Source organism: Talpa occidentalis, unplaced genomic scaffold (genome assembly GCF_014898055.3).
Source record: "Talpa occidentalis isolate TD23 unplaced genomic scaffold, MPIMG_talOcc4v2.1 talOcc4.11, whole genome shotgun sequence".
NCBI classification, from domain to species: Eukaryota; Metazoa; Chordata; class Mammalia; order Eulipotyphla; family Talpidae; genus Talpa; species Talpa occidentalis.
This window is the reverse complement of record NW_023601104.1, coordinates 52,190,141-52,213,260: the sequence shown is the minus strand read 5'-3', so window position 1 is coordinate 52,213,260 and position 23,120 is coordinate 52,190,141. Positions and strand designations below refer to the sequence as shown.

General features: G+C 38.8%; 1 protein-coding gene across 4 annotated transcripts in view; it reads left to right on the top strand.

Moving 5' to 3' along the window:
* The window catches only part of SLC25A21 (solute carrier family 25 member 21), a 439,643-nt gene that overhangs the window by 288,057 nt on the left and 128,466 nt on the right, over positions 1-23,120 (top strand). The window contains exon 1 of one of the 4 annotated variants that reach the window (XM_054689963.1): positions 17,206-17,270. The exons of the other annotated variants lie outside the window; for them this stretch is intronic. Coding sequence (XP_054545938.1) covers positions 17,236-17,270 — 35 coding nt within the window. The 5' untranslated portion in view covers positions 17,206-17,235. Of the gene's footprint in view, positions 1-17,205; positions 17,271-23,120 lie in introns of those variants that run through there. 4 annotated transcript variants of the gene reach the window in all.

Sequence of the window (23,120 nt, the reverse complement as noted above, 5' to 3'; positions counted from 1 at the left end):
ATTTAAAAATCCATGTAAAGCAATCCCATTCTTGATTGTCTCAGAGACCCGAATTTTTCCAAGGTCAATTTCAGTTAAATTGTCAGCCTGTCTTACATGTGTTTGCCCCTAGAAAGATGGAGAAGCTACTTTGCACGCTGGCTTTATACTATGTTACATGAGTGTAATAGGTCAAATCTGACATGGCGCTGAAAGAAAGTTCTTTTTGCAGATAATTAATGAAATGCAGCACAAAGCATGCCATCACCTAATAAAAACATCACCTTGTGGGAAATGTTTACTGCCCTTTTTAGAAACTTCCCTTTAGATTTGGGTATCTGGAATATTACATTTCATGGATGTCTCTGGATTCTCATGTGGGTTTCAAGTGCTTGCTGTGTCCCAGCTAAAGGAAAGATTCTGTAAGGAAACTATTAGCCCTTAGCCAGTCTCTCAGGCTGTGATTCCAAATGACCAGTATTCATTAAACTTTATTACTGAGCTGCATGAAATTTCTTTGGATTAGGAGACGGCATGACCCTCTGTCCAGATTTTTGAATGGTGCTGAAGCTTTTCATTAACCTGGAAGTCTTCTATTTACATGGTTCACAGCCTGGTCTCAGCTCACTTGGAGGTAACAAAGGGTGTCGTACAGGAGGGCAGTGGGGGGCCCACTGCTCTTTAGGCTTCCATCTGACTCTGATCAGGTCACCATTTTAACTCCTGCCTCATTAGGTAAAATAAAATGGAAATGATTGAGTGCTCAGGATCACATTTCAGATTTGACTTCATCTCTTCCTCACACTTTCTTGGGTAACAACTGTATGTGATCTGCTTGCTGAGGGGGTTCCCCTCCACCCCATGTGCTGCTGCCATTGTGTGTGCCTACCTGTACTCACCTTCCAGCAAGGGCAAGTGGAAGAGACAAGTGAAAGATGCTGTGCCTCTGTACCATGCAGACCAGGAGCAATTCCCCTTGACAGACAACTTGTCAGAAATAAGACACTCTTACTTATCTAATTGAGGGGGAGTTATAATTGGGAACAATGTGTTCTTAAAATGTCAAAAAAAAAAAAATGAATGCTGAGTATAATGTTACTGACTTGCTTAATGATAGATTTACATGCCAATAAATTAAATGCCTTTGGAATAGGTGGTTTCTTAAGTACCATAGAGCATTAAAACCTGTAGTTTCACCCACCTATAATGGGACAAAGTTGCATCACAATGCCTCCTGATATGACACATGAAGCGGGAACAGCATCGTCTGTGGAGTATTTTTTATCAACAATAGCTATACTTAATCTGAAAAGCTGTAAAGAGCCAATCAGTCTAATTCAAATAGACAGTCTATAAACGATTGGTCTATAGTCTTCAAAGAGGTCTTGGAAGTGTCATGGAAGACCAAATAAAAGATTAGGAAGCACTCCTGGATTAAGGGACACTAAGGACTCCACACAATTGAATGTACTTTGTGGAACTAGAAGCAATAACAAACTACAAAGGATGCTGTTGGGACTGTTGAAACAATTTGAATGTGAGCTGGATATTGAATAATATTATTGTACCAATGTTCAATTTGGTGAATAAAATGATGGCATTTGGTTATATTGGAGAACATCTTTTTTTATTAGAGACACAAGCTGAAGTATTTAGGAGTAATGTGTCAGGATGTCTTCAAGTAAATGTCAATCAAGTCAATAAAATAGTCAATAAAATAAAATGTTATATATCTATTAATATACACAACACACAAGGAGTAAGAGCAAAGGAGAGGGAAAACTATGTGGCAAAATGGTAAAAACTGATGGCTCTAGATGAATATTGGAAATGAGAAATATTTAAAGTATTTACCTCACAAGACTTTTAAATATTAAATAAAAATTATGTAAGCAAAGTGAATGACACCCTGATTAGTTCAGTGAGTGGTTTCTGCAGCTACTCTCAGTGGTGTCAACAGTAAAGTCAGCTAGCCTTGCCTCCCTTCAGTCAGCCATAGCATTTCCATGCAATACCCCACCTGATTAACACACTCAGACTAAATTGACAGCTGTTGTGAATGCCATTACTAGACATACAAATTTCTTAACCAAGGATTTCTACATGGCATTAGCCAGACTCCATGTAATAACAAGCATGTCCCCTAGCAATTTCTTTCCTCTGAACATCCATGGGTCAGACCCTGAGAGTAACAGATCCAGATGTACCTTCCCCTAGCCCTCACCCCACATTCCCCAAGCCCAGATTTCTGCTTCTGAAGCACCAGTATTGGAGTGCAATGTTGGTGCTTCTCTGGATATCCCATAGCTTTCTACCCAATTTTAACCCTTTCCTACCTTACTCTTTTCCTGCTTATACCAAGTATTTTCTTCTCCCTTTATGTCACCTTACACCCAAGTCTTTCCTTTTTTGGCATCAAAGATTATAAGTTAGAAATTGTGTTTAGCTATTTGCTTTTTTAAAAATTTATTTATTGGTGCTTAGAAGAGCTGGGGTGTAGGCCAGAGGTGCAGGGGGCAGGGAGGATTCACCAGAGACAGAGTGGGGAGCTGAACAGGTGGGTCTACTGAAATACACTGCTGAGGGGAGCAGTAGGTGAGGCAGGAGAGGTCTGCAGTGCCATGTGGGTTAGCTCCCTGACCAGGGATCGAACTCAGGCCCTAGTGATAATAGCCTGATAGTGCTGAGACTTTATCTCTATGCCACCAAGGAGGCCCTGGAATTGTATTTAGCTACTTGTAATGGGGAGCCCTCCTCTCCAAATAATGTAGGGATGTAGTCTTGCAATATCATCTGGGACCTATGCTCTTTCTGTCTGATGGCTTCTCTATCTTTAGTCTTAGCTTCCAACTTTTTTGTGAAGTTACTTCATAGTACAAAATGGCCACCAGAAATCCATCTATACATCCACCTTTTGGGCAAAGAAGATATGCGTCCTAGCTGAGTCAACCACCTTTAAAGTAGCATCCTGGGAACCTCGCCTAATAATTTCTGTCAGCGCCTAGCCAATTTGTACATAGGTTGAACATGTAGTTTTTCCCTGGACATATTGTTGCCCCCAAATAAAACCAGAGAATTTATTAGGAAGAGGAGAAAGAATGTAAACAAGACAAGTAGTAATGTGCAATTCCAGCATGTTAGTATCTCACTGAGTCACACTGTATGTTGCATGTAGACTCTGGTCTGAGTAGGATACATGGAAACCAGGACACATCTCCTACCACCTAATCTCGTAAGAGTTTACAACTTATTTAATAAGGCAAAATATATGGAAAAATTAGATAACTTGCTGCTAATCTAAATGGGACTCACAGAAGAGAGACCAGAGCATGCCAAAATCTACAGGCAAATTTTCTGGCTTTGCATAAGATTTATATGAGATAAGGTTAGAGAGTTTTCCAAAGAGGAGAAACAGCAGAAGTAAAGCACAAGAAGATTTGAGTAGTCAGGGTCAGTACCTTGGTCTCACTTAACCAGATTGGTTTGGAGAATAATAGAAACTAAAATTACAGGTGGAGTAGAGATAGATTATGAAGGATATTGAACCCAAGACACATGCTTGATCTTGATGGGCCAAGCAATAGGGAACTGTTGTAGGCTGCTCAGCGAGTCATTCATTAGGTGAAAGTAGTATTTTAGGGTGACTGCTAATTACAAAGGAAAGGACAGATGCTGGAGTTATAAATGAGTTACAGTTTGAGTTAATATAGACCTTGTTCTAAGAAATCAATGGAAATGAAGAGGGAAGAACAAACTTGTAAAATGTTTGGAAGAGAAATTGAGGGGGATGATGATTAAGGAGTGGAAAGAAAAGAAAATAGATAATTTTGAGTATTCTAGCCTGGGAGACAAAGGCCAAAGGAATTAATTGTACGTTCTGGAGGATTTTGTAGGTTTTGAGGAAGAACTATAAAGAGTGGATAGGAAATATATAACAAAAGGGCCTCCCCGGTGGCGCAGCGGTTGAGTGCCACGCTGCGAAGCTGTCCACAGCCTCTGCAGTGCCGGTTTGATTCCCCGCCGGCCAGGGAGAACCCCACATGGTGCGCAGACCTCTCCTGCTTGCCCGCTGCTCCCCTCAGCAGTGTCTTTGGTCCGTCTGCTTGTTCTGCTCCCCGCTCTGGCTCTGGTGATTTCTCTCACCCTCCTGCCCTTCTGACCTGTACCCCAGTTCTTGTATAAAGTAAATAAATCTTTTTTTAAAAAAAAAAAGAAAATATATAACAAAAGTCATGAAATAATGTTTGTAGAATTGAAAAACCTCCAAGTTATTTCTACTGTGTTCATCAAGACCTGCAGAGGGCTTTTGTGTTTAGCTGTCTATGTTTCCAGTTGGAACATTCCCAGTAGTTTCTGTTTTAAAGAAGTTGAATGTCTTCATGAAAGAAACAATAGTTCCTAAAATCCTTATCTACTACATACAGAAGACACACTAAGGACATGTTGATATTTTGATTATATTTCAAGAAATTCAAGGCTTACTGTATTAATTCTTCACTAAGAAAGAAAAAGGAAATTTCATTTTCTTGAAGTTCCTAAAAGGAAAACAATCCATATTTAATTTGTGCCTGCTTTATGGCAAGTATATTGTCAAACATAATTTTATTTCCTCCCCTACTATCTCTTACTTTTCATTCACAGCAGGGTAAGTGCTAGCCTTACTTATACCGCTAAGTAATGGAACTGGCTCAACCCCAAAATACTGTCAAAGTTGCCCCCTTTCTCCATGCTATCCCACTTGGCTTCTTACTTCTTACTCCCTTCTTTCCACCTCATCAGACAGCAGAGCTATTGAAAAGTAATTTGTTTATGATTTTTGCAAGTCATAGCTTATTGAATTTAGAATGACTTGGGAACCTTGTGTTTTACATAATTGTAGTTTATAATATTAACTGGGAATACTTTTTGGTAGCAACACTTAGTTGTTGAGAACCTAACCTAAGTAAATCAATATTATCAAACCACTTGAAGGACAATACATTTAAAGAAAGTTTATATGAGTAAAGTCTGTCCAAAACAAATGGATTTTTCTGTTCCCATTACTGAGGCTAATAAGGAATTTGCTCAGATTACCAGTTTTTTTAAATAATTTTAAGAATACTGAAATATTTGGTAGATAAAAGATAGTTCCAAGTAAGGATAGCATAACAGTTATTTTACTTCAGAAATTTAAAAGATAAAGGCTAACAGCCATTTATTTCATGGTTGAAATAAATTCTTCCTTTTGTTTTTCATTAGAAAACTTTCTCTTGCGTGGTCACTGAGGGATTTACTCTCATGGGTTTTCCCCAAAGACTTCTTGGAAAATCATTTTCTTAACTCTTATTTTGATTCTTGACCTTGAATTCAGTTTTACTCTGACATGTGGCAATGAAGACTATCAAAGAATGTTTTCATAGAATTTGCTTTATGCGTCTAGTTTCCCTCGGGAAGTTTACCTCTCTGGCACTGATGTAGGTTGAATCTCTAGAGTCTTTTTCCTTTGCATAGAAACTTTTAGTTCCAGTTGTATTTGTCAATGTTTGACTTCATTCAAGGACTGAGGGGGAATTAGTTTTTGATATGTCAAATTCACTTTTCAGATCAAAAGAATATCATTTAATGCTCTAGGGTGACATTTTACTAAATTCAGCTATACAAAAAGTTAGTTTAGTTTTGTTTGGCCAATTCCATTTAAGCTGTGGAGATGATTTACTAGCTTAAATGGTCAATTTTTTTTTTTTTTTTTAAGAAAACTGGTCCTTTGCATTCCTAGTTCTCTGGCTCCTGAGAAAAAAATACCTACTGCATAGTAGATATTCAATGTATACTTACTATATTCCCTCTGGTATGTACAAATTCAAATAGTTTCTGAAATTTGATTTGAGAGATGAATTAATGGATTTATACCAAAGGGACTTATAATAAATTTTGTCATATAATTTGAGTAAGAGCCTCTAATAGTTGACTGCACTTTAATGAAGGTTTAATAATCTTCATATAGAAAATGGAAACTTATTATAAGTGATCTTGGATAGATGCCACTGACTCCTTTAAATGAAACATCAAATAAAAATATACTAACTATATCTTATCTAGTAATTATGCAAATTAAAGGACTTCCTTCAGCTGAATGCTTTTTGGCAGATGATAGATGCACCCTTTCTAGCAAGTGAGACACTGAAAAAGTACTAACCATGTGACAACTTGAAATTCCCATTAAAAATCTAGTAAATATACTGGTATAATATTCTTAACCTACCAAAATGCTTATTAAAAGGGAAAGGTGGGGGGTGCAGTGGGTTGAACACAGCACTGTGAAGCTGCCCGCAGCCTCTGCAGCGCAGGTTTGATTCCCAGCCGGCCAGGGAGATTCCCACATGGCACGTCAGACCTCTCCTGTCTCGCCCACTGCGCCCCTTAGCAGTGCTTTGGTCTCTGCCTATTCTGCTTCCCACTCTGCCTCTAGTGAATCCTCTCGCCCTCCCACACCTCTGGCCTGTACCCCAGCTCTTGTATAAATAAAATGAAATAAATATTTTTTTTTTAAAAAAGGGGAAAGGTATGTTTCTTCCAGCAGCTACTCATTACTAACAAATGAATATGACTCGCTCTTAATAACTAAAGATAAGCATCGCTGTTTCATGCTCCCATGAACAGGAATGCTGACTTGTGTACCAAATATCTCCCTGATACTGTAGCCTAGAATATCACTCAAAGCATTATAAATTGCTTCTAACAATGATCTTTTCCCATCTTCCAACATCCCAGAAATTTACTTTGCTCCATCTCTAAAGCTGATTTTTGCAGAGTAGGCTCTCTGTCTGGGGTGTCAGACTTAGGATCTTGCATCCTGTTATTCACACCCCAGCCACATTACCCCAAGGAGGCTACCATGTGGTCGTGCTCTGGAAGTCTGTATTACAGTCCTGATTTATTTAGCAAAAGAGACGCAATCTAAGTAGAAGTTATGTGGTCACCCAAAAGCGGCACAGGTACAGGGTCCCAGTGGCTTCCCAGACACCCCAAAGACCCCACAGGGCTGTGCAGTTGCCACTAACAGTGTTTGAGAAAGAACTGTTATGTTCTACTACAGCTCTTGAATATTTGCCTTATTTCACCCTTCCGGAGGAAAGTAGAAAATCTTACAGACTTCGGGGCTCCTCAGTTTTCCAGCTGAACTCCACATTAGCAAGTCCCTAAGCTTACCCAGAAAACAATGAGGATCCTGCCAGCTGTGAGCACTTTGCCCACCTCTGGGCACCTCATTTCCCCAACAATACACATCTTGATACTAGTTGGGTAAAAGGACTCTGATCATAAACCACTTCAGCCTTCCAGAGGCAAAGCTGTGCCGGGCTTGCATCTAATCTCTCCCTTTGGGTAGTGACAGGGTTCCGGGTGCTCATTACGAATGAGCCCTTGAGCCCACCTGCAGGCCCACTGCTCTGGGACTGGGAGGTAAAGATGGTCATGGACACTGGCTCCCAGGACTGAAGAGCTCATTCACTAGCAAAATTGGAAAGCAAAACAGCAACAAGTCAAAATTTGAATCATGGTAGCAGACATTACTCCAGTTTGACAAGGTCAAATCTGAGCTATATGGGTGAGTGTTGGGATGGAGTACAGAGATAGCGGTCACTGGAGCAAAGAGAACCAAGGAACTGCAAATCCAGGGTGTCCTGTTGCCTCTTGCTCTGTGCTCCAGGCTAGATCAGGACTAGATCGCCCGAAACTTGTCCCTCCAGCCTGGCTCACTAGCCCCATCTACCTTCTCAGCAGACATTTCCTGGCGCCCTCCTTCCACCCCTTTGCTTGACTACTCGTCACACCTCTCCAGTGGAGACTGCTGCTTCTCTGCAGTTCACACAGGGGCGGGCATGTTCCTCACTTGCCTTCGCTGTGGTCCTCACCGCACTCGACATCTTTCCTTTCCTCCCTCGGTCACTTGCCAGCTGACGCCCAAGGCCCCACCACCCTCCAAGGCTCCAGAGACTGTTGTCTGGTGGCATCGTCAGACTCAGCCTCAGCGTTACCAGGCATTTTGCCTCTTGTCCTCACAGTCCTGCACCGTTCTTGGCGGTGACTGCAGACTCGCCTTCTTCATGGGAAATCTGAAATACCCCTCTTCTTGCTCTTCTCACTTTTGTGTGTTGTGCCCCCTCTTTATCCCACTCAGGACTATTGCTCGTCCACTCCCCCTGCTTCTCCTAGTCCTCTGCTCCCTTCTGACTTCACTTGACTCTCACTCTGGAGGCCCAACCTCAGCCGTTTCAGGCACAGGGAACCCCAGGTCATGTTCTCTGGTCCCACTGCAACTCGTCTGATTCTTTTATTTTTTTGAAAGATTTATTTATTTATGCATACAAGAGCTGGGGTACAGGCCAGAGGTGCAGGGAGTGAGAGGATTCACCAGAGACAGAGTGGGGAACAGAGCAGACAGATCTACTGAAACACACTGCTGAGGGGAGCAGCAGGCGAGACAGGAGAGGTCTGCAGTGCCATGTGGATCAGCTCCGCAGCCACAGCGCAGCTAGGGGCAGTGCTGCAGCGGTTGTGGATAGCTTCATAGTGCTGAGACTTAACCCCTTGTGCCACCAGGGAGGTCCCTGTTTGATTCATTTAGAGAACGCTTCTAACTTCTCTTCGGCATCCCCCTTGACTCCCGTAGCAGCCTGTCCAGGCGTCCTAACCCTCCACACACCTCAGACACACCTTCTACCACTCTCTGCAGATAAATTTTTCTTCCTTTTTCACTAAGGAAATTGGGAACAATTTTCAAAATTCCTCTACTCTGGTTTAAGCCTGTTTGCTTCTCTTGTCGTTCCTTATTCTTATTTCCAAAGAGACAGTATCTGATCTCTTTTCTAAGAATAGATTCTCTTGACTCTACACCTATAGGACTAACATATCCATTCTGTCCTTTGCTTTTTCAGTTTCATCATCTAACCCAGTTTTCTTCTCTAATTATAAATGTCTCCCCCATCCTTAAATAAAAACAAACAAACAAAGCCTCCTATTCATCTTGGTTATTGTCTCCTCTTTCCTTTTATTCTACGAACTGTTTAATGAGGAATATTGCATTTACTTTTCACATGCATTTTCCCTGCCACCTGCTTATTTCCTAACCCAGGTGCTGCATCCCACGTCCACCCATCTCTGAAACTACTTTCTCAAACAAAGGTTCATGTGGCACTAGCAGAACACACAGGTCCAAGCTGAGGCCCCTTCATCTTCAGTGCTTCTGTGCTAGCATTGAACTCATCTGTGTTGAGAACTGTATACCCTACTTGTCTGAGAATATATATGAAATGCAACCATGTCATTATGGGCCCAATGCTAAAGCCTTCAAGCTGGCAAATAATGTGCATTTATATAAATATTAATCTACTTATTGTTCCTAAGACATTTTGAACAGAGTTGTACTAATACACTGTAAAAAAACCTCATCATAATTTCCTATAAGATTAATGGTTTGAACCAAGATGTGTTGTAGCAAAGGCCAATGGATGCCCTAAACACCCCTATTCTCTCCATCTGCTACTCACTGGGAAGAAGTAGCAGGTGTCACTGAAGCAGTGGTTGTTTTATTCAATAACAGAACAATTTCTTGACAAAAGCACTCCTCATTAATACTAGACACTCCTAAATTACAACTTCATAGACAACAGAAGCCACACATTCTGCATAACCATTATGTTTTCTCTGTTCCAAGCAATAAACAGTGAAATAAGGATATGGGAAAATGTAGTTGATAATGGCTGAGTCTTCTCTATGAAGGTGAGACTCTGGAGGGAAAGCTAAGGTGAGTTAAGATGAACTGTCTGCTTTCAGGAAGTTTACAGTCAAGTAGGAAGAAGACAACTACAGTAGAAAGGAGACCATGATGAGTGCCTTTCAGCAGAGGGAGGGACCCCTCCACGTGGGTGGGGGCTGGGGATGGGTTGCCTGAGCAGAAGGTGATCTCCCAAAATGAAGACAGAGAAAAAAAACCAACAGACTCGACATCTGTGAACATACCTGTTATGTAAGAAAGGCTCCATTGAGAAAAGGATATTTTTATGTGAAATACCAGAAATCTCTTAATCATTTGTATTTTTAAAAAAGTTAAGTCAATACAGTCTTGTGTAGGAGGTATTACATCCTTGTGGGTTTGTCAAAAAAGAATTATGTCGTTTGTATTTTCTGGAGAGTATCTTTTCTGTGGGCTAAACATGTTGTGTTAAATCTCCCTCACCTCTTGGCTCTGTGTCCATTTAGAGACTGTATGACCAAAGAAAGGTTTCTGCATCTGAGGCAGGGGCCCATGGAGATAAAATGCCTTGTGTTTCCCTGCAGGAGGTCTCGCTCTCTCAGCCGAGTTTAATAGCTATTCATGCACTGAGAAGATCTTATCTGGCGTCCTATTGGTTCAGGGTCACTTACTGGCTCACATTATATTGAAATGTGGGCTGAGAGAACGAGTAATTTGTTAATGTCATGTAGGATGAACTTGGTTAGAAAGGGAAGTGTACCCGCTTTATAATAACACAAGTGTTTCCTTGCTAATCCCTTGGCAGGTTCATTATCTGTGCAGCCCCGGGCAATGGTTAGCTTATCGTGAAAGTGAAATTTAACCCTCAGCATGAAATTAATCCTCAAAGACTTATGTCTGCTCAGTCTAGAAATAATACATTCTAAGTGATTTTATAATCCCTGACTTTTTCTTTATGCATAGGTGCTAAATTGCTATGGAGATGTTATAGAGCTTGGTAGGAAATTGACTTTTGTTTACTTGAGAAAACTGGACAAATCCATTGGAAGAAAAGAGACAGATCTCCCAGTTCAAGGTTATAGTTGTAAAGCTGACATGGTCGGATGGCTGTTTTTTAGCATTAATAGAATTAACATTTATTGGTGATTTACTCATTTGGACTGTATTTTATCTCATACATATATATAGGAAATAACCAAAAAATATGACTTGACAAGGAGATTCTTTCGTTCAGCTTATTAACATGTTTCATGGAAAAACAGGGAAATACCGTGAGAATGCCAAATGAGTGTGAATGGTTCCTTGTAGAGTCAGGAAACCTTTAACAAGGGTTTAAGAGTAAAAGGAAGTGAGGCTGTGTCCCTTTTCCTGTTTCATAAGACAAGACTTTATTTTTGCCTTTTCTTATATCTCCCTCTCCCATGCGTATGGGGTGTTAGGGAGAGAGGAGGGAAGAGAGGTTATGATTGAGAAGGGGTAGATTGAAGCCAATATTTACTAAGAAATATATGTATCAAACATTTACACACATTATCTTGTTTAATCCTTACTGCAAATGGCAAAGTAGGTGTTACATTTTTAAGTAAAAAAACAGGCATAAAATCCCTGTCCAAGTTGTTACAGAAGGTGAGAGCAGAGTCAGGATTTGAACCCAGATTTGTGTGATGCCAAAACTTTTCCTATTTCCACTGTATCACACAACCTGATCCTAAAGGTAAAAGATTTGAAGTCAATGAAATCTTATCTGATTGAAGTTCAGTCTTTTCTCCCCTAATACAAGAGATTCTTGAAGTTTACCTAATTGCTCTTTGGAATATTAATATTCTCTGTTAATTTTTCTTTCTTATGCAACGTGGTGACTTCTTTTTAACAGAGTCTTACATTGCTCATAGTTCATATACTGCATTATTACAAAATTGATGCATACCTTCATTCACAGTATTTTCGAATTTAGTTGTGACATCAGTGTGCAAAAGATACAAGGGGGAGAAGTGTACACTAAAATTTACAGGTTTCTCAAATCGAGGACCTCTTGAATTTAGGAAATATGTCTGATTTGCTATTTTGATCCAGCAATGCACAGTTATTAGAAGTCTGCCACTGCTTCATTATCTACTTCACACAATTTTAAATGGTTTTTCATAGCAAAAATTGGACTTTTAAAAGAATTTCAGCTGTATCTGCCTGTATTCTGTCCTTTCCAAATCCCTCATCAAATTTGTGTTCCAGATTTTGGTTCTCTCATGCCTGGCCTATTTTAACCTCCTTTTTCACTATTATTTCCTGTTGGTTGACATTGCCTGTCACTCTTCTGTGGAGGAAATTAAATTGGTCTGGCACAGTTTTCTCTTCACAGAGCCAAATTCAGTAGAAACCAATGCCCTTTCTGAAGTAGATCTGAATCAACTGATAATTTACTCTCTACCTATTGTTTAGGTACTTTATATGTACATTTCTTCTGAGCTTCTAGAATGTTCCTTCAAAACTTTCGAAAATTATAGATTTAGTTCTCGGAAAGAAGTTATCAATCCTTACTGATATGCACGTATCTCATGCACAGCTTCAAATAAGTTTTCTCCAATTTAACCTGTTCTCCATCCCATCAGTTTGGTTTGTATATCCTATTTCCTTTAAGCATTTATTTACTTTCTTTGTGTGTGCATAAAATTTATTTTATTAGCACCATATATTTACTTTGAATTCCCTTCTCATTGACTGATTTTTAAACTTCCTTATATCTTGCCTTTTTTGGTATCCTTATGCCTGTTCTAGTTTGCTACGAACTTTATAGGTGAGGTGAAAGATTAATGTGAGTGGAGTTATATGGAAGCTTTCCATTTTAATGAAAGTATTTTTTCTAATTTTAAGCCAAGTGAAATTTTTCCAGCTCAGTTAAACAATGAGATTTATCTTAGTCAAGTAAAAATAGATCCTGATAAAATGTTCTTTGTTGTTTAATCAACACAGAAAGCGTGGCATCCACTTTGTTTTCTGAGATTTGTTTAGTCGCTGGAGAGTGCCACAAGACGTTGCTTTGAAGTGATGATTTTCACAAGGGTAGAAACAGTCATTTATAGTGTTTAAAAAGTAATCTTAAAAAGGCATAAAGCTGCAAACAGGCAGTAAAAATTTGTTGCAAAGTAGACTTTTTTGAGTACCCAAGAATGCCTTCCTCTTGGCATTTGTTTATAATTTTGTTTGTTTTTCTAAAATTACTTCCAAATTTTCATCTTGCAGAAAAGCGTGAAAAGGTGTAATAATCACACTTCAGATCCATTAAGTTAATACAGAATATTATGGAAAATTGTTTTAACTCTTGAAAATCCCTCTACAACTATAAAAGTGCAAATGAGATTGTCCCTGCTGTTTTAGCCAGGCTTGTGAGCCTCAAAGCAATAGGATATTTATAAGAAAATTCCAGACATAGCAGTGCTGCCATGATCCATATGACCCAAACTTTCCAGATTTTGTCTCTTGTCCTGTCTAAGGAAAAACAAAGGGGCATAAAATTTTCATTGGAAGAGCTCAAATTGTTGGGACTCACTGAACTGAAGATACAGGTATTATTTTATAGCATCATTAGGTTGATTTGGAAAGAAAAATATTATTTAATTTTCATTACACTCCGGTGAGTTTCAAGTCACTATCTCTCTGTTAACAACTCCAACTACTTTCTAGCATTCTCCTGAGAAACTGGCTATTTCTGTTGCAACAGCGAGGGATTTTGTTGGGTTTTTTTGTTTTGTTTTGTTTTGTTTTAAGACTAGACAGACAATCCCTTTTGTTTTTAAGATACTATTTAATTTTTATCAAACTAGCAAAGACACAGACATGGAAGTGACTTAAACATATCTATGTAGAGATCTTTCTCAAATTTTATACTTGGAACAGACTTTACTGGTATCTTCAGCTGCGACTCAAATAGCTTGAAGGAAAAGAACATTGTGTATTTAAGAGTCTTTTCAATGTTCCTAATTTGGTTTGGAATTTAATTCAGTAGATTCCATTTTGCATTTCTCAGAAAACATTTTTGCCAGACTTATAGGCACTGTGACTTCATTCTAAGCATTGATGTATCTCATAATAGTTTAAAAAACACCAAAGAAGATATTTTGATCTCTAATCATTTCAAAACTGGTGTAATAAAGTTTCTTTGTGGAACCTTACTTATTTTAAACCTATATAAATAACTGAAGTAATGAGGAACTATACAATTAGTAACACTAAGCTAATAAAAGGAGAATTGAATTTGAAATTCAGGATATTTCCCTAATTCTTACCTACTCAACTGTACTACAGATGTTTCCCCCACAATTTTTGATAATGCTGCATATATTAGGGTACAATATATGCAGAAAAAAATACGTTAGCTTTAAACCTTAACTTTTAAACCAGAGTTTCCCAAAAGAAATATAATGTGAATCAAACATATAATTTTAATTTGTTGGTGGCCTCCTCTTAAAGAGTAAAAAGTGCTACATACTATAAAGCAACATCATATGGGATATAACAGTTAAAGTATAGCCTTAAAAAAACAATTAAACTATTTTTTTTTTTAGAGGCATGTTTTATTTATTTATTTGTTTGTTTGTTTGTTTGTTTGTTTTGTTTATACAAGCACTGGGTACAGTCAGAAGTGTGGGAGGGTGAGAGAATTCACCAGAGCCAGAGCGGGGAGCAGAGCAGGCAGAAGGAGCGAAGTACACTGCTGAGGGGAGCAGCGGGCGGCAGAGGTCTGCGCGCCATGTGGGAGCCTTCTCCGGTGGCCGGGGAGCAGCCGGGGATCGAACCGGCGCCGCAGAGGCCGCCAGCAGCTTCGCAAGCCAGCGCTCAACCGCTGCGCCACCGGGGAGGCCCTAAACTATTTCTAATAGAAAAATATTTTCTACTCCTATAGCTTTTAAACTTAAATCTAAATCAGTTAAAATAAATTTATTCTCTCAGTTGCATGAGTCACATCTCCAGCTACTCAATAGCCACATGTGACTAGTTACCACCATGTTGGGCAGAGCGTTTTAAGCCTCTATTGATTTTACTCAAAGATCTAGTACTATTTTTTTTTTAATTTATTTATTTATTTATACAAGCACTGGGTATAGTCAGAAGCGCGGGAGGGTGACAGAATTCACCAGAGCCAGAGCGGGGAGCAGAGCAGGCAGAAGGACCGAAGTACACTGCTGAGGGGAGCAGCGGGCAGCAAGAGAGGTCTGCGCGCCATGTGGGACCCTCCTCCAGTGGCCGGGGAGCAGTTGGGGATTGAACTGGCGCTGCAGAGGCTGCGGGCAGCTTCGCAGCCCAGTGCTCAACCGCTGCACCACAGGGGAGGCCCTCCAGTGCTATTTTAATGATCTTTTTGTATATAGTTATTATTTAGAGAAAACAGAATAAAACAAAGATAAATTACTTTCTATAGATCCACTGGAAGCTAGCTTTCATGTTGGACTGATTTCTCAGCCCACTATTTTTCTAATTTTAGCTAGGTACATGCATAAGCCAGGAAGTCTGGGTGTGGTACAGGAGGTGGCAAGAGAAAACTGTGGCCATTTCCTCAGTCTCTGACTTTTAAAGCCATATAATCACCTCTCACTAGAATCCCTTCATGAAGTCTTAGTTGGTCTAAGCTTTTACACATATCAAGTCTTGAAATTGATGATGTAGGATACAAAAGAGGGGATGATATGGGTTGTCTATATGGTGCAGGCAGTGGTGATATTCCTTTAGAACACACTAATTTGGAAAATTAGCTGTTTTGCAATCTTAACGTTATTTCAACTTATATAAAAATATGCAACTCTAAAACTAAGTGGGATGAAATTTATATTTTCTCCCATTTTTGTCTTGTCCCAAGGGGCAATGTGAGTACCATACCCAGACTTCCTGGTGTATACATGTACCTAGCTAAAATTGGAAAAATAGTGTGCTGAGAAATCAGTGCAGCACGAAAGCTAGTTTCCAGTGGATCTATAGAAAGTGATTTATCTTTTTCTAGTTCCCCTTTTTCTGAAAAAAAAAAAAAAATGATATAATGGTCATCACCAAAGACATACTAGTGTACTAAGATAAAATATTTAGAGAAAAATAAACCCTTAAAATGGAATATTTGGATTCTATTTTTTTGTTGTTGTTGCTTAAGTCTAGCTTTTTTCTTACATTCCCCACAGTTCTGCCACCATATAGAACTGAAGCATATAGCAGAGGGGGAGGAAGGGGGATCAAAACAGTGGAGGGAAGAGCACAAGGCAACATGGTGATGGTTCATGAGTGATGTGTTTGGATTCTCTATCTGCATATCCACACAATCATTATAGTGCCTTAAATTAGATACTTTACTGAATCTGCCTGGTCTCTCATATGTTGATGCATTTTTCACTCTAGATAGAAGTGGTAAGATACTTGGTGTAATGACAATTTCTCATTCAGTTGAGTGTCTTTGGAGCACTGGGAACTAGTGGCAGTAGGAAAGAATGTAAATGATACCCAAAAAAAAGGTAGGAAAAAAAAGCGTAACTAGTTCTTTGAATACAAATACTGCATGTCATATCTATGGCATATCCAGGTTGGTACAATACAATTTTCTCCTAAAAAAACTTCTTGATTCTGTTGTTATTTTTGCTTTTTTCTCCCTTTTGGTTTTTTATAAACATTTTCAACTTTTATGTGATGATGTGGATTCTAAATGGCATACTTAGAGAATGCACTATTCACAAAGCACAGGCATGTGAAAAAGCAGTAATGTGCTCTCTCCGTGGTGAAGCAACCCACTAGGAAAAAAAGAATTGCAACAGCAGATCATGGCAATCATATAGCTGAAGAGGAATGAACAGAAAGGAGGTTTTTTTTTTTTTTTTTTAACCAGGAAATATGAAGGCGTACTATTTGGTAGACGTGTTTTGCGGTGCCTGTTAAACGCCTCCTTCTCTGTCAGTCTCCACCACTCACAGCCTCAGCCAAATGGGTGGGCCTGGGCCATGTTTGCACAATGACTCTACACCTTGGACATGGCTGAACAGGCCACACCCTAGAGAATTTTGACTTTGCTCTGCTTTTGCAGTGAACAAACCAATTGAAAACAGATAACACTCTCAAAGCAGGATAATTTAAAGAGACTTATAAATGGATTTATTACAAATGTATGGGCAGGATATAAGGAAATCACAAAGAAGAACTCAGGATCCTGGGACCACCAGTAGTAGGAAGTAAAGCTGTCACTTCCTCTAAACTCAAAGTCATGCTAAAGGGCAAGGTTACCAAAGGCTGAAAGACGACAGTCATGAGGAGAGGGCTCCGCGTGAGGAGCAGCAATTGTTTATAGACAGAGACAAAGCCTGAGGAAGCACATAAGAAGGAACCAAACAAATAAATATCCCAAACTCATTTCCCTCCTGTCACCTGTCAGGGCTTCTCATTGCCACAATGCAATAGGGAAGTAGAGAATATAGGAGAATTGTGATGTAATAACTCAGGTCACTTCTCAGATTGGTAAACAGAGTAGAGAAGGGTGAAGAGCAGATCTGGAGGAACAAATGAAAAGTATTTGGCTCATGTGGTGGCATAAAGAGTAAGTGGAGACCGCTAGGTTTGTTTCCTATTATACTTTGAGACATGCCCGTCCTAGCAACCAAAACCCTGATGAAGCCATCCTCGTTTAAGAAAGGTATTGCAATGTAACAACACAAAAAGAGATCTCTGGTTATGTCTTAAAATTCCCAGGATGTTTAAACTTGGGGTTTTAAAGAAATTTTTTCTTTATTTTTTTAATCCAAAACTTGGATATCTTCAAATACACAAAGAAATTGAAAGTTATTCTGTGCTTATGGGTTGGATTAATTAATATGGCTAAAGTAGCCTTATTATCTGAAATGGGCAGAGGATCTGAACAGACACTTTTCCAAGCATGACATACAGAGGGCCAATAGGCACATGAAGTGATATTCAATGTCATTAGTGATTAGGGAAATGTAAATCAAACCTCAATCAGATATCACCTCACATCTGTTAGAATGACAGTTATCAAAAAGACAAGAAATAACAAGTGTTGACAAGTATCTAGGGAAAAAGGAACTCTCATACACTGTTGATAGGAATGTAAATTGGTACAGCCTCTATGGAAACCAGCATGAAAACTCCTCAAAAAATTAAAAACAGAACTACCATATGATACAGCTATTCCATTTCTGGGTACTTATCCAAAGAATACAAAAGCACTAACTCAAAAAGGTATACTCAAATGGTATATTTCATTGTAGCATAATTTGCAGCAGCTGAGACATGGAAACAACCAAAGTATTGGTTGTTGACAGATGAATGGATAGAGATCTGATATATTTATATTATGGAATACTACTAAGCCATAAAGAAAGAATGAAATCTTGCCATTGCAACTTGTAGATAGACCTTAAGGGCTTTATGTTAAGTGAAATAAGTCAAATAGAGGAAAAACAATGCCACTTGATTTCTCCCATAGGTGGAATATAAAATAAAACAAAAAAAAAAAACAAATTCAAAGATAGAACAGGTCAGTGGTTACTAAAAGGGAAGGGAATTGGGAATGTATGACCGGGGCCAGTAGTATAGTTGTGAATGGAAACAAGACTTCAGGTGGTGACCACATTGTAATGTACAGATGTCAAATTATAATGTCGAACACCTGAAACTTATATAATGTTATAAAACAAAATTATGTCAATAGAAAAAAGTATGTTATCAATGGTATGCTTGTTTACATGTGGGTTTTTTTTCTTAAATCATAAAATAATCATTAATTCACTTGCTATCTAACACTCAACATGATGCAAGTAATATCACTAAAAATTACATATTCAAATCAGTCTTGATTGTAGAATGCTCTCTTGGCATCAAATATTTATTATTATTTTTTTAAGATTTATTTATTTATTTATACAAGCACTGGGTACAGTCAGAAGCGCGAGAGGGTGAGAGAATTCACCAGAGTCAGAGCGGGGAACAGAACAGGCAGACCAACGAAGTACACTGCTGAGAGGAGCAGCGGGCGGCAGGAGAGGTCTGCGCGCCTTGTGGGACCCTTGCCTGGTGGCCAGGGATAGAACTGGCGCTGCAGAGGCTGCGGTAGCTTCTCAACCCAGCGCTCAACCACTGAGTCACCGGAGAGGCCTGGCATCAAATATTTAAAGTTGTCTACATTCAAGGGAATAAAATAATAATAATAGCTGCAAATTGTACTATGAATTATATCAAGACTTTTTAAGAAGATATTTCAAACTGTGGAGTTGCAGCTGACCTATGATTTCTGCCAGAATTTGACCTAGCACGCGTGATTAAGAGTGGCTTAGCAGTGGCTTACAATGCTTTTGGAAGTATTGTACTGGGAAGTAGAAAGATTTGCAGTGGTTCTCTTTTCTTCTCTCTCCTCCTTCCCTCTCCTTTTCTCCCCCTTTCTCTCCCCCAAAGGGATAATGTAATGCCACCAAATCAACAGAAAACTATAGTGATTTGGTTAGAATTCTGAAAATATATAGGTTTTTCAAAACACACTTTCATATTTTTCTCAAATTTTCAAACTAAACATACATTTATGAGAATCTAAATAACCACATAATCTATAATGCAGAAATGGAAAACAAACGCACACATATGCAAGAAACATGGAAGAAACAAACAGAAACAGAATCCACAAAACAAGGGGAACAAAATCAAGAAGAAATTATTATGGCTGGCATCAGCTCTGCTTTGTCATCATCCTCATCATAAGTTCAAATTAGTTCTTGTTTGACTTCAAGGAGTGACGAGCCTTTTTATTAAACCCTTTGAGTGAAGGAATTCTGAGGAGATAGGAGCAGGGTCATCCTCTCACCAAGAGGAGAGACTGTATCCGCCTGAGCTACTCTACCTGAGCATGGCACCAGAGCTGAGGGAGAGAGAACACTAGTGGGAAATGAAGGCTGCATTCCACCCTCTCCTGTTCTCAGGGAAAAGTCAACTCAGTCAGAGGCCACTGATCTCAAAACCTCAACTCTCCAGCACAGAACTGAACAACAAAACATATGCACATGGTCTCTCTACAGTCAAAAAAGGTTATTACAAAGGCCAGACCCTCACTAAGATCCCTGACCAAGTTGGGTTACCTGATCATTAGTTTGCCATTGGTCTTAAATGATGAATTAAAGGTCATGGGAGAATGCAGGAAATAAAAGTGGAGAAAAAAGGAGAATGAGTTGGGGGCAGATGACACACTGATGTGCAAAAAATGATAGCTCATTGCCTAGCTATAAGGGAGGAGAAAGAACAAAACTAAAAAAGGGAAAAAACAAAAAGGAGAAAAGCACTGTGAAACCATTAGTGTAGGAATTGACCTTTCTCAGCTTTGTGAGGATTCAGGAAGTCACTATATAGCATCCCAGGAGGCCCAGTCCCATTCAGAAGGCCCCTATCAACCCCAGTCACTATGAAAATACTATGTTGGATCCCTACATACTACTCAAAGAGACAAGTAAGAATATAATAAATTTGGGAAAACTTGCCTATTAATATTTTCATGCTACATCTTTGTCACCATTAGAATGCAAACATGTGTACAAGGGTCTATGTCTTAAGCAGAATCTAACTCCTAAGTGCCCATTTCATGCAGGCACTCAAAAAAATGTTGTTAATCAAATAAATAGGATCAGAAGTGAAAGAGAAGTTATGAAAGAAATCTAGAAAATCAAAGACTCATAAGAGATTGCTATGAACATTGGTATGCTAGTAAGTTGAATAACCTAGAAGAGATGGAGAAATTCTTAAAATATACCAACATCCAAGATGGAATAGGGAAGAAATAGAAAACCTGAACAGAGCAATTACATCCAAGGAAATCGAAACAGCAATCAAAAGTCTCCCAAAGAACAAAACTCCAGGACCAGAAGTGTTCATTAATGAGTTCTACTAATTCTTCGAAGATGAGCTAATACTCTATACTGCTCAAACTCTTCCACAAAATTGAGAAAAAGAGAATACTTCCAAACAGAGTTAACATTACCATGATACCAAAAGCAAAGACAGCACAAAAAAAGAAAACTATAATCCAGTTTTTCTAATGAACATAGATGTAAAAATCCTCAACGAAATCATATCAAAGTCAATTCAACATGCATTAAAATGATTCTACATTAAAAATGACCAAGTGGGATTTATTCCATGGACACAAGGATTCTTCCACATCAAAAAAAAAAAAAATCAGTCAACATTATTCACTACATCAATAAAAGGAAAGGTGGAAATCAATGATTATATCAGTTGATGCTGAGAAAGCATTTGATAAGATTTAATATCCATTTATGATGAAAACCCTAGAAAAACTTGGGGTAGATGGAACATACCTCAACACAATAACGGCCATATAGGAAAAACCCACAGCTGATATCATTCTCAATGGTGAAAAAATGAAAGCTTTTCCACTAGGATCTGGCACATAACAAGGATGTCCACTTTCACTACTCTACTCCACTTAGAATTGAAAGCCCTGGCTAGAGCAATGAAGCAAGAACATGATGTAAAAGAGTCAGATAAAGTCAAACTGTAGAAATATGCCTGCAAAATTGAGGCTACCAGAGAGGGAGGGAGAGGGTTGAGAAGAAAGTGGGGAAGGAGCACAATGGGCAATGGTGGTGGATTGTGGGTGCTTTTGTGGTTATTGCAGTATAATAACAACATCTGAAGTGGAGGTTCTATGGCTCTATACACAGACAACTTTGCAAACCATATTTACCTAAAAAAAATCGTTACCTGGCTTGAAGCCTGAGTTGCAGGGGATTGAGGGTGAGAGGATTCACCAAAAACAGACTGGAAAGCAGAACAGGCAGACTGGACTGATATACACTGCTGAGGGGAGCAGTGGGTGAGACAAAAGAGGTCTGCCGCGCCATGTGGGTAGCTCACTGGCTGGCCCAGGATCTAACTCGGGCTGCAGAGGCTGTGGATAGCTCCATAGCGCTGTCTTTAACCCCTGTGCTACCTGGGAGACCCCTGTTAAGGTAATGATAAAGTTTTACTTATGAAAGGGTGGGCTAAAACTCCAAATGTTTAAATCTAATCTTCACATTTAGCTTTCATGATTGAGTAAGAGTGAGTGGAGTTTCACTAGACATAGCTCATGGATTCACTATGGGTGTCTCACTTGAGTCTCATTTTAAATGACTGTCTTATGTTTAGTTTTTAAGATTTTAAAGAACCTTAATTAACCCAGATATCCAATTATCTGTATCTTAATGTGTCCAGGGAAGAGTTAATTATTAAAGGGTAATTATGGTTTCAAGTTACTAGTTGGAATAAGATCAGCATTTTATATTAAATGACTTGAACTGTCTTGTCTTTTGCTACTTGCCAAAGTGCCACCTATAATTCTGCCAAAAATATTAATTGATTTTTATTAAATTTTTGGTTAATTAGTGACACATAGTTTTCTGCACACATTCTATGGACAAGTTAGGCCTGCTTCTGGGTGGGAATAATTCATGCATCTCTTTTGTTGCCAGTGTTCCAAGCGATGTGCTTTTAATTATTTTTAACATGTTATTTGATGGTAATAGTGAAACCACACCCTTCCACTGGGGTTCACTTGAACATGGGTTCATGACATATGACATAATGAAATATTCATTATTAAAACATTTGAGAGAGAGAGGAGGATTATAAACAAAGATATCATTAGTTGATATTGGCCTTAATGATGTTCCCCAACACACAGTAGGCCCTTAAAACTTGGAAATAAATAAATTCCATAAAACAGATACCAGATAAATATAGCAAGATTTTTTTTATCCAGATATATAAATGTAATTATCAACAATGAGAGGATTGAGAGGAATCACATGATGTTATTTGTTCTTCAAATAGGACTGCATCTAAATTTTTCTACAGAGTTGTCTATCCCACCTTCCTGATGAAATCTCTTTATGCTCTCTGTACTTCTGTCAGTGAGGGATCTTATTAAATGAACATAACTGGTACATTTCTGAAACCTGGCTCCCCACAACACAGATAATTCAGGGCTGATTTCTTTAGCATTCCAGAGTTAAGTTTCGAAGTCATTTGGCTAATACACAAGTAATATTTCCTCTATAGTAGAAAGTGGAAATACTTGGGCTCAGAGAAGTAATATTTCAGCTTATTAACTAAATTAGTTTCTGAGTACAACTGGAAGACTTCAAGAAACTTGTTCTAGTCTGACACCTTTTAAACTCCAAGCCAATTCTTTTTCAAGCGACTTTAAACTCACAAGCATAAAGAACTGGGAAACTAAGGGACACCCTGAGGCGCGATCATATTTGTAAAAATGCTCCAAAATTAAGAATGATTTACAAGTGTAATTGCCACTTTTATCATTTTGGGGTCTTGTCCACCTCTGAAATGCTTTGGAAAACTGTGTCCTTATTTGGAACTGATAATAACT